At 40.0% G+C, this 26,976-nt stretch overlaps 1 protein-coding gene across 1 annotated transcript in view; it reads left to right on the forward strand.

The window, feature by feature from the left end:
- Positions 1-26,976, forward strand: part of gpc1b (glypican 1b) — a 250,772-nt gene that overhangs the window by 114,531 nt on the left and 109,265 nt on the right. The window contains exon 2 of the mRNA XM_061920096.1: positions 6,009-6,167. Within this exon, the coding sequence (XP_061776080.1) occupies positions 6,009-6,167 (159 nt within the window). The remainder of the gene's footprint in view (positions 1-6,008; positions 6,168-26,976) is intronic.

Below are 26,976 nucleotides of genomic sequence, written 5' to 3' on the forward strand. Positions count from 1 at the left end.
GTCCATCCTGGGTCCCGACTCTGGACAGTCAGTACTTCATCCATGGCCACCGGACCGGATTCCCTCCACAAGGGAGTGGGGGACAGAGGAAAAAAAGAAAATAAATGGCAGATCAACTGGGCTAAAAAGGGGGGTCTATTTAAGGGCTAGAGTGTACAAATGAGTTTTAAAGGGGAACATTATCACAATTTCAAAAGGGTTAAAAACAGTAAAAATCAGTTCCCAGTGGCTTTTTTTATTTTTCGAAGTTTTTTTCAAAATATTACACCTCCCGGAATATCCTTAAAGAAAGCTTTAAAGTGCCTCACTTTCGCTATCCGTAAATCCACCGTCCATTTCCCTGTGACGTCATACAGGGCTGCCAATACAAACAACATGGCGGTTACCACAGGAAGATATAGCGACATTAGCTCCGATTCAGACTCAGATTTCAGCGGTTTAAGCGATTCAACAGATTACGCATGTATTGATACAGATGGTCAGAGTATGGAGGCAGATAGAGAAAACGAAATTGAAGAAGAAATTGAAGCTATTGAGCGAATAGCTATTGACGCTACTCGGCCATAGCATACGTGTACCTAATGAAGTGGCCCATAGCATGGCTGCCTTATTAGCATCGCCGGTAAAATGTGCGGACCAAACCATCAGGACTTTCGCATCTTGTGACACTGGAGCAACTTAAATCCGTCGATTGGTAAGTGTTTGTTTCGCATTAAATGTGGGTATCTAGTTTCAAATGTACATACAGCTAGCGTAAATAGCATGTTAGCGTTGATTAGCATAGCATGTTAGCATCGATTAGCTGGCAGTCATGCCGTGACCAAATATGTCTGATTAGCACATAAGTCAACAACATCAACAAAACTCACCTTTGTGATTTCGTTGACTTAATCGTTGCAAATGAATCTGCAGGTTATCCATACATCTCTGTGCCATGACTGTTTTAGCATCGCCGGTAAAATGTGCAAACACTCTGGCACATTCAATGAGGGTCTGGCGGCAGATTTCTTGCCAGTGGTGCAACTTGAATCCCTCCCTGTTAGTGTTGTTACACCCTCCGACAACACACCGACGAGGCATGATGTCTCCAAGGTTCCAAAAAATTGTCGAAAAAACGGAAAATAACAGAGCTGAGACCCGGTGTTTGTAATGTGAAAATGAAAATGGCGGGTGTGTTACCTCGGTGACGTCACGTTCTGACGTCATCGCTAAAAGACCGATAAACAGAAAGATGTTTAATTTGCCAAAATTCACCCATTTAGAGTTTGGAAATCGGTTAAAAAAAATCATGGTCTTTTTTTCTGCAACATCAAGGTATATATTGACGCTTGCATAGGTTTGGTGATAATGTTCCCCTTCAAGATGAGACTTAATGTCTTAAAGATGAGCATTAGCGATTTCAACACCTCCAAATTTGTTAATGACAATTGCATACACGTTACCATCAAAATGTGGGTGTTTAATAAGTACAATACTTACAGAATAAACACTGTAGGATGCAACAAAGACTAAATTCAGCTTAATATCAAATATTACTTTCTGACTCGGCAACACTGTAGTCTATAAACTACTGCCATTGAACGTCTTGGAATTGCAACTACAATCAAAGTCTTTTGCAAATGAAACTCAGAAATGTGTTAAATAAAGCAAGATATAACCACTGGAAAGGTATCATAATCGGATCATTTAAAAAAAAAATATGATTAAAGAATGAAAATGTTTTAAACACACAAAAAAGTACAGAACATTGGTGCCTTTGAGTACCGGTATCCATTCCTAGGTACCGGCAATTGGTACCGTATTGGTTCAATTGTAAATTGTGACAACGTCTAATGACACCGCCTTAGCTAGATTTGTATATGCCCACCATAAAATGTATTTAAAAAAGCAGGCTTGGACAAGGCTTGAAACTATCGGTCAGTCAGCTACATGCACAGGAGCTGTAAGGTTTATCATTTCATTAAATACGCAAACTTAGGTTGATGGGGCCATCTGATACGTTGGACAAGTGCAGAGTTACAGTGTACTGACTGTTTGTACAAAGTGGTTCAAGTGCACTGTAGCGTTTCGTGGAGACAACACTCTGAATGAGACAGAGCTCATTAGCATTAAAGTTACAGTCACACAATAGCATGTTACTAAAAATGTTTTAAATTCCTGCTGCAAGGCTCAATTCTGTACTTCCAATTTTCTATTGTGTGACCTCTAAGAGTCATGATCAATTGTTGAAAAAGGCTATAAAATGGGAGCTTCAAGTCAGCCTATTGGAATGGAAGTGTGTGATTTCATGAGTGATTTACAGGCCTAACAGCTGTCGTTGGTGCTACCAAAGTCATTGAGAACTTTATCTTCATTTGTAGGCTTTTTCTTTTTCTTTTTTTAGATGTCTGATGCATGCTTTGCACCATTTGCAAATACATGCGCGCCTTCTATTGTCCACCCAGAAAATGATTTGATCCATGTGCACTTTCATAAAATCACCTGCGGGATAATATATTAGGGTGGTCACTTTCCATTGGAAACACATTTTGGAATACAATGGAACCTCCAGGCTTGAACACAATCTGTGTTGTGAGGCTGTTTGTGCTTACAATGTGGTCCTCAGTAGGCCGCCCACAGGTAGAATCAGGACCGTCAAATATCACCCGAATAATGAAACCAAGCAGTTTTAAAGGGGAACATTATCACAATTTCAAAAGGGTTGAAAACAATAAAAATTAATTCCCAATGACTTGTTGTATTTTTAAAATTTTTTTCAAAATTTTACCGGTCCCCGAATATCCCTAAAAAAAGCTTTAAAGTGCTTGATTTTCGCTATTTGCGATGAGACTATCCATTTCCCTGTGACATCATACAGTGCTGCCAGTGTAAACAAACAATGGGAATACCACAGCAAGATATAGCGACATTAGCTCGGATTCAGACTCGGATTTCAGCGGCTTAAGCGATTCAACAGATTACGCACGTGTTGAAACGGATGGTTGGAGTATGAAAGTATTGAAGAAGAAACTGAAGCTATTGAGCGAATAGCTTTTGACGCTATTCATAGCCGTAGCATGGCCGAATAGCTGCGTTAGCATCGCCGGTAAAATGTGCGGACCAAACGATCAGGACTTTCGCATCTCGTGACACTGGAGCAACTTAAATCCTTCGATTGGTAAGTGTTTTTTTCGCATTAAATGTGGGCGGAAGTAAACGTGATATAGTTGCAAATGCATCTGCAGGTTATCCATACATCTCTGTGCCATGTCTGCTTTAGCACCGCCGGTAAATAGCATATTAGCATCAATTAGCGTAGCATGTTAGCTTCGATTAGCTGGCAGTCAACATCAACAAAGCTCACCTTTGTGAATTTGTTGACTTCATAGTTGCAAAAACATCTGCAAGATATCCATACATCTCTGTGCCATGTCTGCTTTAGCACCGCCGGTAAATAGCATGTTAGCGTCGATTAGCATAGCATGTTAGCATCGATTAACTGGCAGTCACGCCGCAACCAAATATGTCTGATTAGCACATAAGTCAACATCAACAAAACTCACCTTTGTGATTTCGTTGAATTTATCGTTGCAAATGCATCTGTAGGTTGTCCATACATCTCTGTGCCATGTCTGTCATCGCCGGTAAAATGTGGAGACACTCCCGCACATTCAATGGGGGTCTGGCGGCAGACACTTTCGCATTTTGGGGCCAGTGGTGCAACTTGAATCCCTCCCTGTTAGTGTTGTTACACCCTCCGACAACACACCGACGAGGCATGATGTCTCCAAGGTTCCAAAAAATAGTCAAAAAAACGGAAAATAACAGAGCTGAGACCCAATGTTTGCAATGTGTTGAAAATGAAAATGGCGGGTGTATTACCTCGGCGACGTCACATTCTGACGTCATCGCCTCCAGAGCGATAAACAGAAAGGCGTTTAATTCGCCAAAATTCACCCATTTAGAGTTCGGAAATCGTTAAATAAAATATATGGTCTTTTTTTCTGCACCATCAAGGTATATATTGATGCTTACATAGGTCTGGTGATAATGTTCCCCTTTAAAGAGAACTCGTCATTAGTGGAAGAGTTGCATTGACACTGGGTGGATAGCTCCAATGGTAATGACGCTTGTGGTTGATGTGATAGCATAATAACGTTGCATTAAGTGGGTGTGGCCCCATTGGTCATGCAATAGGTTGTGGGATTGAGGGAGAAATTTAACAGAATTTCTATGAAATGGTCTTGTTTTACCCAACATATTGTTGCCGTAACCGCATATTCCAGATAATATTCATAGTGCAACTATAGTGGGATCCAACACGTGATAAATCTGTCTTCATAAAGATAATAATGTACCATATTTTTTGGACCATAAAGCACATTATGTAGGGTCGTTCTGGGATCTTTTTGCTACATTTAAAAGACTTCCTTGTGGGCTACATCAGTGTTTTTCAACCACTGTGCCTGGTGTGCCGTGGGAAATTATACAACTTCACCTAATTGGTCCCAAAAACATTTGCAAACCGATAATTATATAACCTGCCAATTATGTGCCGTTGCTTAGTGTCTGTTCTGAGTAGAACTCGGCAGGGTAACCACGTCAGTAGGTGGCAGCAGGTAGTTAATTGCTTTGTAAAAGTCGGAATGTGTCGGGTGAGACTAGGATGGTTTGTTGTGATTCCAATATGTAGAGCACAGCGTGCAGGTAAAAAAGGTATGTAATGATTAAACCCAAAATGAACGAAAGGGAAAGGAAAAGGCTATGCAAAATGAAAGTCAAACTCAACTGGCTACAAAGTAAACAGAGACGGAATGTTGGACGACAGCAAAAACTTACGGCGTCCACAAAGTACATCTGTACGGGACGTGACAATCAACAATGTCCACACAAAGAAGGATCGCAACAACGCCTTGCTCGCTAACACAAAGCAGGTGCGGGGAATAGCGCTCAAAGGAAGACATGAAGCTGCTACAGCAAAACACCCACAAAACAGGAAAGGCAACCAAAATAAGACCGCAAGACAAGAACTAAAACACTACACACAGGAAGACACCAACACATTCAAAATAAGGCACGACGACCTGGTGGAGTTAAATTTTCTGCTGGTGGTGTGACAAAAATGTGCCTCGCCTCAAAAAACACTGGTCTACATAACATGTAGTGGTGTTTCTTTGGTCAAAATGTTACATAGATTGTTTTTTTATGTTACACTTTTTGTTTTCGCCGTCTTTTTGTGCCCTTGTGTGCATTGTCCTTTCCATCCTTTGTTACTGAGCTACACTACGGAACAATTTCCCTTGTGGATCAATAAAGTTTGTCTAAGTCTGAGTTTTACAGACCGTCTTCAAGCAGCTTTCTAACCGTCTTCTCAGGATCCACCACTTTGTGGGCGGTCTTATTTATGTGCCTCCACTTTGACAGCGTTGTACTGGTAGTTTTTGGCTCTTCCATAGCAAGTCTACTGACAGATATAAGTTAGAACTGTACTCTACTTTGTATTAGAATTGGCTACAGCGGAGGATGAATGCCCCACAACAACAAGAAGGAAGACACTTTATGAAACCCCCTTCACAGTGTCAATCAAAACTCTGCATCGTTTATCTAAGTGTCGTTCGTGTTTGAAAAAGCCTAACGAAGCGAAAATCTACATCTTATCTCTTAAAATGTAAATGAATGCCGCCCACATGTTCTACCCGCCAAAAGGCGTGCATTTTGCATTTAACAGAAGCTCAGATTTGGGCGGCAGTTTGACGTGCAGAGCGCAGCAGCTCTGACAGGCTGTGTTTACTCACACTGGTGTGTGTACATGTCGCTGCATCTCGCCAGGTAATCAGACAAGTGAGCCCACGCCAGCGCAGCCACTGCAGCTTATCCTGCCTGTCAGGTCCACGCTCGCCCGGGCCACCATAACACAGCTGCAGAGAAGCATACATCTCAGTTGTGAAGCCGACGTCAATGACATTAATTTCACTGATGCCTTCTTTTTTCTTCTCTCCCTGCTTCTCCTTGCACCTCCACCTTGGCAGGGGAGCACCTGCGCTTCTGTCCCCAAGGCTACACCTGCTGCACCAGCGTCATGGAGGAAAACCTGGCCATGCTGAGCCGAGTGGAGATGGAGAAACTGCTGAAAGAGGCGGGGCGGACTTTACAGGTGTCCCTCAACGGGCAGTACAAGGTCTTCGACGGTGAGTTTATAAACCCTGTGATTGTCCAGAGTGCACAAACATGCCAAGGCACAGGCCTCACCGCCAGCGCCAAGAGGTTAATTGGGAGCAATTCATCATACAGGCAAAAGGTATCGATCTTTCATCAGGCTTCAGTCTTTGCCGTGATGCGCCCGGAATCTCTTCAAGTATTTTGTTTTACTTTTTACTTTTCACATCTCTTCTCTCAAACCAACTGCAGGGATTAAAGTAAAACAGTTGATACCTGTGGGGATATATTTTGAATTGTGCATTATGTTGGTGATACCATTTTACACATTCTCACATTTGAAAAGGGTTGGGCATCGTTTCGATTTGGACCATTCGGTTAGATTCCAGTTCCAAATGATTCTTGATTTTGATTATCTTAAAGGCCTACTGAAATGAGATGTTCTTATTTAAACTGGGATAGCAGGTCCATTCTATGTGTCATACTTGATCATTTCACGATTTTGCCATATTTTTGCTGAAAGGATTTAGTGGAGAACATCCACGATAAAGTTCGCAACTTTCGGTGCTAAGAGAAAAACCCTGCTTCTACCGGAAGTCGCAGATGATGACGTCACATGTTGAAGGCTCCTCACATATTCACATTGATTTTAATGGGAGCCTCTGAGAAAAACAGTGATTCGGACTGAGAGAAAACGACAATTTCCCCATTAATTTGAGTGAGGAAGAAATATTTGTGTTTGAGGATATTGATAGCGACGGGATAGAAAAAAAAAAAAAACTTGTTAAAAAAAAAACGCGATTGTATTGGGACGGATTCTGATGTTTTTAGACACATTTAATAGGATAATTCTGGGAAATCTCTTATCTTTCTATTGTGTTGCTAGTGTTTTAGTGAGATTAATATTACTTGATAGTCGGAGGTGTGTCTCCACGGGTGTCTTGACGCCAGAGTTTCAAGGGAGTCAACGGCAGCTTTTCTCCGGTAAGAGGCGACTTTTTACCACAATTTTCTTATCGAAACCTGCTGGTTGACATTCGGTCGGGATCCATGTTCGCTGTGATCCATAGTAAAATTTCACCTCCAGGAATTTTAAACAAGGAATCACCGTGTGTCTGTGTGGCTAAAGGCTAAAGCTTCCCAACTCCATCTTTCTACTTTGACTCCTCCAATATTAATTGAACAAATTGCAAAAGATTCAGCAACACAGATGTCCAAAATACTGTGTAATTATGCGGTTAAACCAGACGACTTTTAGCTGTGTGTGTGCGCAGCGCTCATACTTCCTAAAAACCTGTGACGTCTTGCGTACACGTCATCATTACACAACGTTTTCAAGACGAAACTCCCGGGAAATTTAAAATTGCAATTTAGTAAACTAAAAAGGCCGTATTGGCATGTTTTGCAATGTTAATATTTCATCATTGATGTATAAACTATCAGACTGTGTGGTGGGTAGTAGTGGGTTTCAGTAGGCCTTAAAAGGCCTACTGATTTTCTTATTTAAACGGGGATAGCAGGTCCATTCTATGTGTCATACTTGATAATTTTGCGATATTGCCATATTTTTGCTGAAAGGATTTAGTAGAGAACATCGACGATAAAGTTCGCAACTTTTGGTCGCTAATAAAAAAGCCCTGCCTTTATTGGAAGTCGCAGACGATGATGTCACCCATGTGAGGGCTCCTCACGTCCTCACATTGTTTATAATAGGAGCCTCCAACAAAAAGAGCTATTCGGACCGATAAAACGATAATTTCCCCATTAATTTGAGGGAGGATGAAAGATTTGTGGCTGAGGATATTGATAGAGAAGGACTAGAAAAAAAAAAGGCGATTGCATTGTGAGCCATTCAGATGTTTTTAGACACATTTATTAGGATGATTCTGGGAAATCCCTTATCTTTCTATTGTGTTGCTAGTGTTTTAGTGAGATTATATAGTACCTGATAGTCAGAAGTGTGTCCACGGGTGTCTTGACGCCTGTCTCTGAGGGAATTAGTCACGGCAGCGGCAGCACGACAGAGGTTCCGCTGATCTCCAGTAAGAGGCGACTTTTTACCACAATTTTCTCAATGAAGCCTGCCGGTTGACAAGTGGTCGGGATCCATGTTCGCCTGACCGCTCTTATCCATAGTAAAGCTTCACCTCTGGGAATTTTAAACAAGGAATCACCGTGTGTTTGTGTGGCTAAAGGCTAAAGCTTCCCACCTCCATCTTTCTACTTTGACGTCTCCATTATTAATTGAAAAATTGCAAAAGATTCAGCAACACAGATGTCCAGAATACTGTGTAATTGCGCAATGAAAAGAGACAACTTTTAGCCGCTAGTGGTGCTGCGCTAATATGTCCCCTCCAACTCAAGACGTCACGTGCACGCGTCATCATTCCGCAAGGTTTTGAACAAGAAACTCTGCGGGAAATTTAAAATTGCAATTTAGTAAACTAAAAAGGCCGTATTGGCATGTGTTGCAATGTTAATATTTCATCATTGATATATAAACTATCAGACTGCGTGGTGGGTAGTAGTGGGTTGCAGTAGGCCTTTAAGAGGCTTTGTCAAAAATGTACTATCAGTTCTCAGGGGGCTGTTTTCAAGCAGTGTGTAAATGGGTTATACTTGTATAGAAAGCTTTTCTACCCTCAAGGTACTCAAAGCGCTTTGACACTACTTCCACATTCACCCAGTCACACACACATTCCCACACTGATGGCGGGAGCTGCCATGCAAGGCCCTAACCACGATCCATCAGGAGCAAGGGTGAAGTGTCTTGCTCAAGGACACAACAGATGGGACGAGGTTGGCAGAAGGTGGGGATTGAACCAGGAACCTTCAGGTTGCTGGCACGGCCACTCTCCTAATGTAAATATCATTGATGCGCAAGCCACTTGGAAAACGTAGTAAGCTAATTTACAAGAAAATTCCAGATTAAATGTGGCTAAACTACAGGGGAAGCAATCCCCTGTAGCTACACTACTAGCTATATGACAAAAGTAGCTAGCTACATCAAAGCTACATTTAACAACATTTCTATCGATGGGCCCACATGTGTCACAGCTGGTTACACCCAGCCGTGCCTTATGTTGGGTTTTGTTAGTGCTCTCCGCTGTTAAATGTTTTAGTTCCTGTCCTCTGCTTTTATTTTGGCGGCTCTTCCAGTTTTGTTGGTGTTTTCCTGTGGTTGCTTCACTTCTGCATTTCCCCTCACCTGTTTTCTGTTTGCAATCAAGACTATTTAAGTTGATTTTTTTTCTACTTTCGTTGTCGGGACATTGTTGTTATTCTTTGTTTACTAGTGACTATTGACAATCCTTTAATGCCCAGACCTTGTACGCATATACTTTGTGGACGCTGTCTGCTCCACAATTCCTGTGTTTGCTGTGTGTTTGCAGTTTTGTTTTGTTTTCCTTCATAGTCAGTACGGGCAGAGCTTCCCCGTTGCTCTCGCTTTTTGTTCATTTATTAATAAATACCCCTTTTTCACCTCATGCTGCTACCTCAGTTGTCTGCATCCTCAAAATCCCAACCAACTTCGGCGTCTCCACGACGCAACGCTTGTCATCCCTTGACAACATGTATAATATCAATGTTCACGTAACTGTACATATATTACTATTAACTATCTGTCATTTAGTTGGGGACACCCTACAACTATCTCAAGGGGTCCCCACACCCCACTCTATGTATTTATTTAGTTTGCCTTTTCTTTGTCCCACCCCTATAATGTTATTCATGTTCGAATCTCATCTGTGGGAGAGAATTATATATTGTTCCAGTGGATAGAATCTGCACTTTTGATTGACATACTGGTAGAGTGGGCGGGACTTGTTTACACAGCAACAAGCCTCAGACGCTAGTGTCAGACGGAGGCAGAGTTCTCCAGAAATGTGATATTATGTGGAATTTGTCGTTGTTTTTTTGACCAATATTCAGTGTTTTATTGTTCATATTTGATATTGTAAATCCCACATTCTGTATTTGTTTGTACACTGTGAGGGTCTTATTCAGTAAAAAACTAAAATGTCTTTCCATTTTGTTATAACGTATTTAGTATCGGTCATTATTGTGAGTGTTTGTACTATTGTATGATTAGTTTTTATCCTTTTTCGCAGAGTCTTGGGATTTATTCACTAATACAAAGGAAGAAAAAATTCAGTCTACGAAAAAGCTCATCTGTGGGAGAGAATTTCTCTGACATTTTCAAGTATGTTCATTTTTTTGAGTGGTCAGTTTGAAGCGTCTCTCTGTCTCTGACTCCATTGTGGTCATATGACATGAGTGTCTGTTATGATTTTGCATACTAGTTTTGATGACCCGCCTTGTCTTGCTCTGATTGGCCAGTCCGTAATGTTTGGCCCTAACCTTAGCCAATTGTGACTCATTGTAGGGACATCAACCAATTATCAAGGATGTTCTCCGTATGCATATTCATGTTCTCATTGGACTTTTTACGTATTTATTTTTGGCCTGGATTCACAGTCCAGATTCTCTCTTTGCAGGTTGTAACTTTGATGTAAGCTACCTCGCTACATGACTCTAAAAGTAGCTGAGCTACAGGAAAAGCTACTCGTTAAAAAAATAGCTAAGCCATCCCCAAGCTAATGTAGTTAAGCTGCATAATTTAGCTACATGTAGCGAGCTGGTAAATATCAACCCTTTAAACTGAAATATAAATGTTTGACCTTTCTTTCCACAAGAGTAAAAGTTTGAATTTACTTTTAAAATTGTCATAAAAGACATATCAAACACAAACACATATCCTCTTGTTTATATGTTAGGGATAGCGCTATTGTGATCAGGATTTTAAGCTACCAATAATGTTTTTGATCACTAGATGTGGAAAAAATGTTTGATTCTCTGCTGCATCACAATTAGAATGTGGGCGAGTCATGAATCAATGGGAAAATGTCCAAATAACGATTATTTTACATACGTTAAAAACATTATTAGAGACATTTCCAAAATGCGGCATTAATGTTAATGTTCTTTAAACACACCCCCGCCCCCACCCCACGCCGACATCACTGGTTGAATCCCTTAGGGGTGATGGACATCTGGACAGCGCTTTAGATAGCAGCAGCCTGTCACCGGACCCCCCTCTCCCTCCCCTCTGTTGCAAGTTTTGTGGATTCTATGTAACATGTTTATGTGTGCTTATGGTTATTGAGATTTTTTTCTTGGCCTCTGTCTGTACCCCCTCTCCAGGGGCCCAGTCTGAGACCAAACCATTTTTTTTATTTCTCCCCTTTAGTAAAGTAGTGTATAAACAAATATATAAAACTCCATGCAATTTTCATTCCATTTTTGTTTACATCAGCGATCTATGTTCAACGTTTACACAAAAGTAAACAAATCCACCTGAGTTACACACGTGGTGGTTGACAGCCAGGAATCCAAATAAACTTTCACAATACAGCACATAAACAACTTTGAAAGGTCTAGAACTGCTGAGTTCGGAGGGCAAACAATGGACTAATTTAGCACTCCATTTAAACGATGAAATGAACCTACCTAAAGAAGTTATTTAGCTTGCTACATTTTTCCCCATGTAATTGTTCATGTTTTCTTTTCTGAATTCGTTCCTTTCTCGGCATTTTGAGACCTGCCTGACCTAAATTCACCGAAGACAACACAACTCGGCTCTTCTCGTTGTCGGTTAACCTTTGACACACACTTCCAAAATGGTTGCGCCCATGTTGTTTATACCGATTAATGTTAATTATGCCATGTTTTGATCATTTGAAAATGTAAGAAAAAAAATCATGTTGCGGTGTTTTTATCAATTTATTGGATGAAACAATTAACGAGTAAAAAGTCAAGGGCGGTCACAGCATGTTCTTGTTGTCGATGCTGGTCAATTTTTGAAGGTATTACGGCAAGTGACAAGGGCGGTTGTGTCGCTTGCCGCGGTTAATTTCCAACCCTGCGTATTGTACAATGTGTATTTTAAGTTCCTTTCAGGGGCCATGTTGCATTTTCAACAAAAGATCAGTAGATTGAATTTGAAAATAGTCCTGTCATGGTGCCCTAGCCCCATGTTGACCTCCTCAATGAAAAGTTGCTGAGGTTTAGGCCTTGTGTGCCTCAGGTGATGGACTCTCTGCTCCAGTGGTTGTGCTTTAGCCAGCGGGTGACAATAGATCTGTTAGATGAGGCCTGGGAGCTTTGCTACTTCGCCTGACCTTTAGTGCTCAGCATGATTAGTGGCTGGGCGACGTTTGCTTACTTTTCGTCTATCGCTCTCCTCGTCCCACTTCTTTTTTTTACTGGCCATTTTGCTGCTGCGTTGCTGGAGGAATACGGCCGCTGGGGCCAAAATACACAAATGTACAAAGCCTTCCAAGACGTACAAATTCCATCTAAGTTAGTTTTGTGTCAAGCGGCAGTTCCTGACCTTTTTCCCATTTGGAGGAAAACACCTCATTTCACAAAAGCTCAGCCAGTAAACAATGCTGAAGACACATATATACTCTATTAGGCGCCACATCAATCCATCCTCCAAACATGTGTTGGTTTAACTTCCTAATGTTTTTCAATGGAAATTCATTTGTGGCTTTATTACAAAAGCTTTTTTTGACACTGAATTTATGTAACTGAATTTGTTGCATCAGAATTTTGTGAACTGAATTTTTTTTTTAGATTAAATTACATTGAAAATATTGGTGTGTTTAAAAATTCAGTGTATCCATTAGGGGTGTAACGGTAAGTGTATTTGTATTGAACCGTTTCGGTACGGGGGTTTCGGCTCGGTACGAGTGTGTATCGAACGAGTTTGTATACTAAAGTCTTAACAAGCTGCTCTGCTTTCTGCCTCTGAGCAGTGAGCACCCAGCATTGGCCCGCCCACACAACCATCTGATTGGTTGCATACAAAGCCAATCAGCAGTGCGTATTCAGAGCGATGTAACAGCCAATCAGCAGTGCGTATTCAGAACGCATGTTGTAAATACTTCATTGTCGAGCAGACATGTGTTGCGCAGTGGACATCGTACACTCCCAAAATTATAAAAAACACTTTCACAACTATTACAAACATCAGTATGAGCCCGTTGACATTTTAGAAACTTAAACTGCAGTTCACAGTTCTGGCTTGAGGTGTTGTGAAGGCTAATTAGCTTTTAGTGCAACCTTAGCTCATTTTGCTGTGTGTGCATGTGTGTGTGCGTGTGTGTTTGTGTGGGTGTGCGTGCGCGTGTGTGTGCGTGTGTGTGTGTGTGTGTGTGTGTGTGTGTGTGTGTGTGTGTGTGTGTGTGTGTGTGTGTGTGTGTGTGTGTGTGTGTGTGCGTGCGTGCGTGTGTGTGTGCGTGCGTGTGTGCATGTGTTAGGGGCAGCAAAGCCCTGTCTGTCTGTTATTTCACATGAACTAACATGAACTCCACAGATTTCCAGGATTGAATAGTCTCTCCTATTGCTATTGTACTATTTTTCAGCAACAGTTACATTAATCATACGTAATGTAGCAGCCTAGTTTCGAATGGCAGGGTGCCTGCTATCACATGTTGACAAAAATATAACATTTACATAATAAAAGTCAACTACAGGCTTCCCAAATGCTGTAATAAATTAAGCATGATGAGTTAACTTGAAACTGTTTAATGTTGCACTTTTTATATGTAGAAGAAAAGTTTGGTCATTTTATTTAATCAAAACAACAAATTGAGGCAGTTTAATGTGGATTAACGTGGGCAGAATTATTATAGTGTTCCCAATGTTAAAAGGATAAAAAGCCATTGTTTACAAATTTGGTACTTAAATAACCCCAAAAAATTTATTTTTTTGTTTTCTTACTGTACCGAATATTAACCGAACCGTGACCTCTAAACCGAGGTACGTACCGAACCGAAATTTTTGTGTACCGTTACACCCCTAGTATCCATCCATCCATCCATCTTCTTCCGCTTATCCAAGGTCGGGTCACGGGGGCAGCAGCCTAAGCAGGTAAGCCCAGACTTCCCTCTCCCCAGCCATTTCGTCTAGCTCTTCCTGGGGGATCCCGAGGCGTTCCCAGGCCAGCCGGGAGACATAGTCTTCCCAACGTGTCCTGGGTCTTCCCCGTGGCCTCCTACCGGTTGGACGTGCCCTAAACACCTCCCTCGGGAGGCGTTCGGGTGGCATCCTGACCAGATGCCCGAACCACCTCATCTGGCTCCTTGGTGTGTTCCAACTATCGTAGGATCACACTCCTCAGCCTTCCCCTTAAGGTTTATTCAGGTGTACTGGAGAGGAGGCTACGCCGGATAGTCGAACCTCGGATTCAGGAGGAACAGTGTGGTTTTCGTCCTGGTCGTGGAACTGTGGACCAGCTCTATACTCTCGGCAGGGTTCTTGAGGGTGCATGGGAGTTTGCCCAACCAGTCTACATGTGCTTTGGGGACTTGGAGAAGGCATTCGAACGTGTCCCTCGGGAAGTCCTGTGGGGAGTGCTCAGAGAGTATGGGGTATCGGACTGTCTTATTGTGACGGTCCACTCCCTGTGCGATCAGTGACAGAGCTTGGTCCGCATTGCCGGCAGAAAGTCGGACACGTTTCCAGTGAGGGTCGGACTCCGCCAAGGCTGCCCTTTGTCACCGATTCAGTGTATAATTTTAATTTTTTTTAAAATATCCATCCATCCATTCATTTCTTCCGCTTATTCCATGTATAAAAATTCAGTGTAGAAGAGATTGCTACTTCAATACCCAAGACTCAAGTTCAGACTGAAGCAATCGATCCTGTCTCAGAACCAGCCAATGAGGTGTCAACTTGTCACATGACATGGGTCTTGCATTAAAAAGACAGTTATAAACTGGGCATGGTAAATATTTCAACGCTGGACGTTTGAAAACTTTATATATTATTGCAGTAGATAGAATCTGCACTTTAGATTGACATACTGGTAGACTGGGCGGGACTTGTTTACACAGCAACAAGCCTCAGACGCCAGTGTCAGACGGAGGCAGAGTTCTCCAGAAATGTGATATTATATAGAATATGTGGTTGTTTTTTACCCTTTGCTTTTATATTTTGCTGTGTTTGTTGCATCGTTGTAGTTCTTGCTGGATTGTAAAAGATGTGCATCAAGGAGGTGGTATGCAAAGTAGAGGAGCAAAGTTCTCATTATTCAGTGTTTTATTGTTCATGTTTTATATTGTAAATCCCAAATTCTGTATGTTTATGTACAGTCTAGTGTCTTATTCAGTAAAAAAATAAAATTCATTTCCGTTTTGTTTTAACGTTTTTAGTATCAGTCATTATTGAGAGTACTATTGTATGATCAGTTTTTATCCTTTTTCGCAGAGTTGGGATTTATTCACTAATACACAGCAACAAAAAATTCAGTCTCCAAAAAACCTTTTAAATAAAGACAAATTGGGTCATCAGTTCATGGAAACAGTTCACTTCAAGTGCATAGCAGATAGATAAATAAACGTATCGGTTTACATTTCCTGACCGAAAAGGTAGAGGCTGAAGCTAAAAGCTTATTATGCCGTTCCCCATTCACTTTGTGCATGCCAAATAGAGAAAAGAAAATCCATCCATCCATCCATTTTCTACCGCTTATTCCCTTTGGGGTTGCGGGGGGCGCTGGTGCCTATCTCAGCTACAATCGGGCGGAAGGCGGTGTACATCCTGGACAATTCGCCACTTCATCGCAGGGCCAACACAGATAGACGGACAACATTCACACTCACAATCACACACTAGGGACCATTTAGTGTTGCCAATCAACCTATCCCCAGGTGCATGTCTTTGGAAGTGGGAGGAAGCCGGAGTACCCAGAGGGAACTCACGCAGTCACGGGGAGAACATGCAAACTCCACACAGAAAGATCCCGAGCCCGGGATTGAACCCCAGGACTGCTCAGGACCTTCGTATTGTGAGGCAGACGCACTAACCCCTCTTCCACCGTGAAGAGAAAAGAAAAGAAAAACAAAAAACAAAAGTCGATCTTGAGATAAAGAAACACATGAAAGGACTCTAGAGTCTCTGTCAAAATCATAGTACTTGATCACAGGCATTGTTAAGCATGGAAATACATGCATTTACATATATATATATATATATATATATATACATATATATATATATATATATATATATATATATATGTGTATATATATATATATATATATGTGTATATATATATATATATATATATGTATATATATATATACTATATGTATGCATATTATATATACATACATATACATACACACACACATATATATATATGTATGTATATATATATGTGTGTGTATATATGTATGTATATATATATGTATATATATATATATATATATATATACATACATATATACACACACACACACATATATATTTATCTAGCTGCTGCAGGATGACGAATAATCCAATGATGTCTCCAGTAAGATATATATCACAATTTTCCCATCCAAAAACATGTTGGTTGACGTAGAGAAAACATGTTCGCTTGACCGGTCTGCTTCACAACAAACAAAGAAACACCGGCTGTGTTTCGATGATTAAGACAGCTACAATCCACCGCTTTCCACCAACAGCATTGTTCTTTATAGTCGCCATTATTAAATGAACAAATTGCAAAAGATTCAGCAACACAGATGACCAAAATACTGTGTAATTACGCAATGAACAGAGATGACTTTTAGCAGTGTTTGGTGCTGCGCTAATATTTCCTGACAGTCCGTGACGTCACGCGCACGCGCCATCATTTTGCGACGTTTTCAACAAGAAACTCGCGGGAAATTCTAAATTGCAATTCAGTAAACTAAAAAGGCCGTATTGGCATGTGTTGCAATGTTAATATTTCATCATTGATATATAAACTATCAGACTGCGTGGTCGGTAGTAGTGGGTTACAGTAGGCCTTTAAAGCACCTCTTCCTGAGGGTGTTTCAGTGTTATAACTTCACCTTTATCTTTATTTTTTACACCAAAATGCATCCATTCTCCCTTTTCTGTCTACACACTGTGTCTGCTTGTAAGTACACCGTGTGAGTGCGCTGCCAAACATGCTCCTCTGCTCGTAAAACCAGCAATGGCATGGATAAGCGGTAGAAATGGATGGATGGATGGCATGACATGACGACACACCATCAAGCCCGGGATCTGGTACTTTTTAAACAGAATATAGTACCGTTTTTTATTCATTAGTACCGTGAAACTATAGTAGTACCTTACAACCCTAGTATATACTTTATTGGTATTGATTCCTTCAGGAGAGTTCCCTCAGGAAAATAAAAATTCCAGCAGCAGTGTACCGAATTGAGATTGAATTTAAAAAGTGAAAAGTAAATAATGGTATAAATAAATAATAGTAATTGTTTACCATGCATTGATTAACGTCGACCCCGACTTAAACAAGTTGAAAAACTTATTCAGGTGTTACCATTTAGTGGTCAATTGTATGGAATATGTACTGAACTGTGCAATCTACTAATACAAGTTTTAATCAATCAATCAAAAGTTTTGCATCCCCTGTCATCTTACTACGCCCCTCCCCCACAAGGGGGAGTTGTGCAGTCTGATGGCGTGTGGAACAAAGGAGTTTTTTAGTCTATTAGTCCTGCACTTGGGATGAAGCAGTCTAGCACTGAACAGGCTCCTCTGGCTACTGAAAATGCTATGCAGAGGGTGACTGGCATCAACCAGGATGCTCACTAGTTTGTCAACAGTCGTCTTCTCTGCCACCGTCACCAGTGAATCCAGTTTTACTCCGATCGTAGAGCCGGACCGCCTGATCAGTTTCTCCTTCTTTGATGTACTGCCCCCCCCCCAGCACACTAAGTTGTAGAACAGCACACTGGCAACCACAGACTGGTAGTACATCCACACTATATTGCCAAAGTATTTGGCCACCCATCTAAATGATCAGAATTATGGGGTGGGGTTGTTTTTCAGGAGCTGGGCTTGGCCCCTTAGTTCCAGTGAAAGGAATTTTGAATGCTCCAGGATACCAAAACATTTTTGGACAATTCCATGCTCCCAACCTTGTGGGAACAGTATGGAGCGGGCCCCTTCCTCTTCCAACATGACTGTGCACCAGTGCACAATGCAAGGTCCATAAAGACATGGATGACAGAGTCTGGTGTGGATGAACTTGACTGCCCTGCACAGAGTCCTGACCTGAACCCGATAGAACACCTTTGGGATGAATTAGAAAGGAGACTGAGAGCCAGGCCTTCCCGACCACCATGTGTGACCTCACCAATGCGCTTTTGGAACAATGGTCGAAAATTCACTCCAACCTTGTGGACATCCTTCCAAGAAGAGTTGAAGCTGTAATAGCTGCATAAGGTTGACAAGATCTTGGGTTTGGGGGAACCTGTTGTCGTGACGAAGCGGTTGTTGCTGGACACACGACGGACTATTGGGAGAAGAAGGAGGGCCGCGTGCCTGGCGACCCTTTTCTGTCGAGGACGTGAACATATCCACCTATTCGTAATTATGACAACAGGACATCTGCTGATTGGAGTAAGCGTTGCTCTGGTTTGTCGACAAATTGGAAGTTGCTGGCAGTCTTCAAAGTACCCCAAAGCTGCCACAAATGATTGGAGGATGCGGGAAGAACTGTGGATTACATCAGACTGTCTACCCCGCAGGTTTGAGGACCAGTCATAGACAATCTAGAGTGAAAAGAAAATTTTATTTTCACTCGCATACAAATCATTCTAACTTGGATTGTTTCCCTGGCTTCAAGACTCTCCCGAAGGACACTGCAGCAAAGACACAAAAAACTCCCTTCTTGTCTCTCATGGACACACACCTTTTGTTGACTTTGGACTAGCGACTGCACAATACATCAAGGCCGAGGAACAGAGACACACTACGGGCTCACACACACACACACACACACATCCACCAAAAAATATACGCCACACATACACCCCCCCGTCCCCCCAACCCAACACCCTCGATGCAAATCTCGTAGGGGTGATGAATGGATGGTCAGCGCCTGAGAGCTGCGGCCTACCACCATGACCTTGAACTACCTTCCCTCTGTTGCTAGATATCTGGATATGTATGTTGTAATATGTATATGTGCTGTGCTATGGAGGTTTTTTCCCACTCCAGACTGGGCCCCCTAATTAGCCCAGTCTAGATTGTATTTTTTTACTCATCCTTCCCCAGCGTTTACCTTTTTCCCGTCTTTTACGGCGCGCCTTATGGCGACCCATCAGCGTTCTTGTTCTGTAACCCTGTACACTGTTTGTTTGTCAAATCTTGAACAGGTTTGTGCTGAAAACAAAGTTCCGTTGTACTTGTGCAATGACAACAAAGACCTATCCTATCCTATATCTACACATTCCCCATACGATTGTTCAAATGCACAATTACTAGGAGTGTAACGGTACGTGTATTTGTATTGAACAGTTTCGGTACGGGGGTTTCGGTTCGGTACGAGGGTGTGTCGAACGAGTTTGTAAACTAAAGTTTTAACAAGCTGCTCTGCTTTCTGCGTCCGTCGGAGCAGTGAGCACCTGGCATTGTCCCGCCCACACAACCATCTGATTGGTTACATACAAAGCCAATTAGCAGTGCGTATTCAGAGCGATTTAACAGCCAATCAGCAGTGTGTATTCAGAACGCATGTTGTAAATGCTTCATTGTCGAGCAGACATGTGTTTTGCAGCGGACATCGTACACTCCCCAAATTATACTAAACACTTCCCAGTCACAACTATTACAAACATCACTATGAGCCCGTTGACCCTCTAGAAACTTAAACTGCAGCTCAGCTCGCTCATAGTTGAGGTGAAGGCAATTAGCTTTTAGCATTACGTTAGCTCATTTTGCTGCGTGCGTGTGCGTGTGTGTGTGCGTGCGTGCGTGTGTGTGTGTGTGTGCGTGTGTGTGTGTGTGTGGGGGGGTGTGCATTTGTGTGTGTGCATAATAAAAGTCAACTACAGACTTCCCAAATGCTGTAATAAATTAAGCATGATGAGTTGACTTGAAACTGTTTAATGTTGCACTTTTTATATGTAGAAGAAATGTTTTGTCATTTTATTTAATTAAAGCAACAACTTGAGGCAGTTTAATGTGGATTAACGTGGGTAGAATTATTATAAAGTTCCCAATGTTAAAAGGATAAAGCCATTGTTTACAAATTTGGTAAATAAATAACCAAAACATTTATATTTTGTTTGTTTTCTTACTGTACCGAAAATGAACCGAACCGTGACCTCTAAACCGAGGTACGTACCGAACCGAAATGTTTGTGTACCGTTACACCCCTAACAATTACTCATCGACTTTTCTTATTTTCTTCCCTTCCCTCGATAGGATTCACTTGAAAAAACAGTTGCAATAAATTAAAAAGCAAGGCTACTTGAGGCCATTTTGTGGTACTTGCACTGTAAATGTCCTATTGTGCACCTTCACCTCACCCCAGTGGACATCAGATGGGACCACAGAGCTGATGGAGGGCAAGAAGAGAGTTTATAGCACCGCAAAAAAAAAAAATTGTTGATTTGCTCCTTTAAAGATAAAAATGGGCCACGTTTGCTGCCACCTAATTGATATATTTAGGCCGTCTTACTAGCTGTTTTAGTATTTGCTGTTTTTCCTTCCCTGTGTCTGTTTTTATTAGTGTGCTCAAACAAGATGGGGAAAAGTGTTCATCTAACCACTTCCCCTTGCGTCCCACCAGTGACAATGTTGCTCGCAGTCTTGACACATCTGGCTGTGTTTAGCAGGGTGTGGACTCACTAGCGCCATGTGACTTAAGTGTAGGGTGTTACTGTTCCAACCCAGGCAGCTTAGACCTTTTTAGGTCCAGTGACTTTGGAAGAGGTCCCGAGCAAGCCGCCAGGCCGCAGATTAAAGGACTCGAATGCACGATCCGGGTCTATACGTGCACTATAGATGTTCATATATACCCTATGTGAGCGTGCTTTATTTGTTTGTCAGTTTGTAATTTGACGACATGTGAGTGAGTGCAATAGTTTGTTTGCAGACCAAGTGTCAATGCAAGAGAAAAGTACAAAGGGGCAAATGAGAGGCCAAATGGGAAATGGGGGATAGAGAGAAAAAAAAAAAAAGAGCTGGGATTCCGAATGTAAGAGAAAGGTCAAAGCGGACATGCAGTATGATGGAAGGGAAGCGATGAAGCGCCATGCTGGATGGCAGCCAGGTGTGCAAAACAGACGGAATGCTGAGAGTAGGCAGGTGGTAACAAACCCCATCACAGCCATTATTGACATTTGGACTGCAGACCACCCCATTAGGTACACCTGCACAACATGATACAATGACTGCAGACCACCCCATTAGGTACACCTGCACGACATAATACAATGACTGCAGACCACCCCATTAGGTACACCTGCACAACATAATAGAATGCTTTTTTCCCTCATTACAAAGATAATTATGTATCATTATAAATATATTGTTACAGTAAATAAACCGAGAAATTATTATTAAAATGACATAGCATGATAAGTCAGTAAAATAAAAATAGCTGTGATGGCTAATAAAAAACACTCTAATGAGGCGAGATGATCTGAGCAAATCAAGCGCTCTTTTTCTCCCATGTGCCTTGCTGTAAACATGTTGCAAACTCCCCCCGAGCTCACATGGAAACAAACATCTGGGACTTCGTCGGGAAGACTTTTTGTGGGCTGTTTACACCTAATGTCCCAAGGAAGTAAAAAAAACAAAAAACATTGCGCTTCAACACATCAAATCATATCAGTCACCTGAAACGTGCTAGCACTTTGTTTTGAAAGCCCAGGAAGGCGCTGCTAAAGAAGCTGCCCCAAAGCCAGCTGCATAGAAAGACCAGAGGCGTGTTCCTTTCGCCGCCGCATTTGAAAAGTGCAAAAGTTATTCCAGAGACGACCCGAGGGCTAAAGGATGTGATTTTATTTTCCAAATGATGACGCTGGACGACCAGGCCCTTTACCGTCCTTTACCAGCTTTTGTCAGCAACTATTTGTTAAATCCAGCTTTTTTTGAGTCTTTCTTACCTAAAGGTGCTACATTTAAATCAACAGGTTAAGAAATAACAGATAGCAAAGTTATTGGTCTTGAGATGCAGGAAGTTATCATTATCAGTTTGAAAATAAATATTGTGCATCCCTAATTATCTTTCCAAACGCAGCATTTTAATTACAGTTTGTATTAGATTGCATCAAAAGAAAATATAACCTTTATTTTATTTTTACTTTACAATACTTGAAATAGAGCAAACTTTTCAAAACAGTCATTTGTAAGCATAATTACACATATTTGGTGTCAACATCTAAAAACAAAGAAGTAATATATATATAAAAATATAATGTATATTTCTTCACCTGCTTCATATTTGTCTGCTGATTGTGATTTTTTGGTCAAATTATTCACAGGTAAATCGAAGGTAGGCTATTTTGCAAACATTAAGTGCAGAGCAAGTCTTTTTACTACAGTATTACATTTGATACACTGTGCACTACATAAAGCAGTACATACAGTGTGTATATATTCGGTTCGTACCTCGGTTTAAAGGTCACAGTTCGGTTCATTTTCGGTACAATAAAAAAACAACAAAATATTAATTTTAACAATGGCTATATCCTTTTATCATTGGGAATATTATCATCATTTTGCCCACGTTAATCAACATTAAACTGCCTCAAATTGTTGCTCAGATTATATAAAATGACAAAACTTTTCTTTCTTTTACATATATAAAGTGCAACATGGAAAGTTTCAAGTCAACTCATCATGCTTAATTTATTACAGCATTTGGGAAGCCTGTAGTTGATTTTTACTATGTAAATGTTATATTTGTATCAACATGTGATAGCAGGGACCCTGCCATTCAAAACAAGGCTGCTACATTACTAATGAGTAATGTAACTATAGCTGAAAAAAATAGTACAATAGCAATAGGAGAGACTATTCATCCCTGAACACCATGGAGTTCATGTAGGCTTAATGATGCAGTTACATTAATATATCAACTATCACAGACAGAAACTTTTCATTTAACATTATATCCTTATTTGCTGCTTCAACACAGCTCAATCAACACAGAAAAAGGTAAAGTGGAATAACAGACAGACAGTGCTTTGCTGTCGTAATACACGCATACACACACATGCGCTCTGAATACGCACTGCTGATTGGCTCTTAATGCTCTGAACACGCACTGCTGATTGGCTGTTACCGCTTTGCGTGTAACCAATCAGATGGTTGCGTGGGTGGGACAATGCTGGGTGCTGTGTACAGACAGACACAGAGGCAGAACGGAGCGGAGCAGCTTGTTAGGACTTTAGCATAGGCGGCTACTTAATATGTTCGTGTGGAAACTCGTTCGGTACACCACCGAACCGGACAGAAACCCCGTACCGAAACGGTTCAATACAAAGAGACGTACCGTTACACCCCTAATATATATATATATATATATATATATATATATGTATATATATATATATATATATATATATATATATATATATGTATATGTATATATATATATATATATATATATGTATATGTATATGTATATATATATATATATATATTTATATATATATATATACTATTAAGTATACAGTGTATTATTTCTATCCACAGAAGATGACCCAATAAAGACCCATTCTAGGCCCTTTTCCACTGCAGGAACTTTTACAGGAACTTCCCCTGAATTTTCCACCAAAAACTACCCGGGTAGATATAGTTCTTCAGGAACTTTTTGGAGTTCCTGCCCGCTATGTGGGACTTCCGGGAGGTTCCTTCCTTCAGGCAGGTTTCTTCCTTTTCAATCATTTACAGAATGCTGGACGACTTGTTTGTTCCTTATTTCTTGTGTACAAACTTGACATTGGGGAGAAAGAAGAACAAAAGGAACTTTCAACTTGTAGGAACAAGGTCTGGCAGATATGGCCGGAAAAAAAAAAGAAATCACCCAAAAATGTTATTTACGATTTTTTTTGGATTTTTTTCCCCCTACTTTTTCAAGAAACCATTTATTACAAATGACAGAGAGAGTTAAAAACATTTTTAAAATTTTTTTTATTTAATGAAAAACTAGTAGATTGAACTGACACTGCTTACACTGCATCTTTTTCTTAGTAACATTGTAATTTTTACAATGTTGTCCCTTTTAGAACAGATATAAATTGTACTTTCTATGGAATATTTTTTAAAGAATTGAATGTAGAGCTTCCCTTGGGCTGCAGTACTTCTGCTTGAATTGAATACTTATGTTCACAAAAAGCTAACATTGCACATTTTGCATGCAAATAAACCATCTCCCACTTTGTTATCAGTAAAGTTCAAACTTCAAACTGCTGTCTTAAATATCATCCATCCATCCATTTTCTACCGCTTGTCGGGTCGCGGGGGGTCGCTGGAGCCTATCTCAGCTGCATTCGGGCGGTAGGAGGGGTACACCCTGGACAAGTCGCCACCTCATCGCAGGGCCAACACAGATAGACAGACAATATAGATGATATACAAATAAACAATGAAGTCAAATAATGAGAGGAGTTTGTTTCAGGAAGTAGATAAAGTGCTTCTTTATCATCATACATGGTACCTTCAAACATGGTACTATCATATATGGTATAATCATACATGGTATCATCATACATGGTGTCATCATACATGGTATCATCATGCATGTATCAAAATGGTATCAGGATACATGGTATCATACATGCTATCATCATACATGCTATCATCATGCCTCGCAGGAACTTTTGTGGGTTATGTCTGTGCTGAAAGTGATTGATCAGTGGAACTATCTCGCAGTGTTTTTACTCAGCAGTGGTCTTTAAAACATAGGCAGTTTATTGTTGTTTACAAACTTTATTTCGATACAAAAGTGGATGGACTCTTTTAAACCTACAATCACAGAGGAGTATGAAGTATTCATCCAAACTCTAAGCGGCGACCTCAGATGCTTACAACTCTGAGACCTTGTTGGATAAATGTGAAATAAAAGAGGCAGAACACGAGTGGAATGAAAGTAAATAACATCAAATATTAACTATTTACTTTATTACATGTTGTAAAAGTAGTTAGTGACACTCCATTTGTGTCGTTACTAGCCGAGTGAACAGAATGCTAATGCTAGCAAGCTATCGCTAAAGTCGATGTCTTCCTGTTTTGATCATAAACCCTGACATTTGTTATTTATATATTGTTATTTACAGATAAACACTGGCATTTATTATTTACAGATAAACATTGACAATTATTATTTATATAGTGTTATTTACAAATAAACACTAACATTTCTTATTTAAATATTGTTATTTACAGATAAACACTGAAATGTATTATTTATATGTTATTATTTTCAGATTAACACTGACATTTATTATTTATATAGTGTTTTTTGCAGATAAACACTGACATGTATTATTTCTATGTTATTTACAGATAACAACTGACATTTATTATTTGAATATTGTTATTTACAGAAATACACTGACATGTATTATTTGAATATTGTTATTTACAAATAAACACTGACATGTATTATTTATACATTGTTATTTACAGAAACACACTGACATGTATTATTTGTATATTGTTATTTACAGATAAACACTGACGTTTATAATTTATATAGTGTTATTTACAGATAAACACTGACATTTATTATGTATCTATTATTTACAGATAAACACTTACATGTATTATTTATATAGCGTTATTTACAGATAAACACTGACATGTATTATTTATATATTGTTATTTACAGATAAACACTGACATGTATTATTTATATATTGTTATCCACAGATAAACACTGAAATGTATTATTTATATCATGTTATTTACAGATAAACAATGACATGTAATATTTATATGTTATTTACAGATAACCACTGACATTTATTATTTGTATATTGTTATTTACAGAAATACACTGACATGTATATTTTGTATATTGTTATTTACAGATAATCACTGACGTTTGTAATTTATATAGTGTTATTTACAGATAAACACTGACATTTATTATTTATATATTATTTACGGATAAACATTTACATGTATTATTTATATATTATTTACGGATACACATTTACGTGTATTATTTATATAGCGTTATTTACAGATAAACACTGACATGTATTATTTATATGTATTTATTTACAGAAAAACACAGACATGTATTTTTTATATATTGTTATTTACAGATAAAAACGTACATGTATTATTCATATAGTGTTATTTACAGATAAACACTGACATGTATTACTGATATATTGTTATTTACAGCCGGAATGGACCGTAAGAAACCACCTGACCCTCATGAATTCATCATTTACTTAGAAGACGACTTTCTGACTGTTGGACATTGCAGACAAAAGCCTGACATTTTATAAACAAATCGGTACACTATTTTTTAAATTATATTGTTTTGCATTTAATTTGCCTACTTCTTAGTAAAATATGTTTGACCTAAATGTCTGTTTATTAACATGGTATCAGTGTAGAAATATAGTAAACCACTCCTTCATACGTCATTAGTTTGCATTGTATAAACTCGCCTGAACGGTAAAATGTGGTGGAAACACAAACTCCACACTTCTACACTTCTACCACAAACCAACTTTTGGTGGAAAGGGGCCTCATGTGTAAATAGTGAAGTGAGTACCAAGGTAATGGTGTTTTGCAGTAGTGGTAGCATGGGGGTCAGGGCCTGCATGAGCACGGATAATTCAGGGACATTTAAATAAATTCCAACATCCGCAAGCCTGCCAATGTCCAATCTGTTTGTCTAAATTCCATTGATTTGTGTTTGTTCCCGTGAAAAGTTTACAAAATGGAGACAAACCTCCGCAATGTCAGAAAAAATGTGGCTTTAAAAGGAAAAGACTGATCCTACTGCAATATAACTGACCACCAGGCAATAGT

The sequence above is a fragment of the Nerophis ophidion genome, linkage group LG14 (genome assembly GCF_033978795.1).
Source record: "Nerophis ophidion isolate RoL-2023_Sa linkage group LG14, RoL_Noph_v1.0, whole genome shotgun sequence".
NCBI classification, from domain to species: Eukaryota; Metazoa; Chordata; class Actinopteri; order Syngnathiformes; family Syngnathidae; genus Nerophis; species Nerophis ophidion.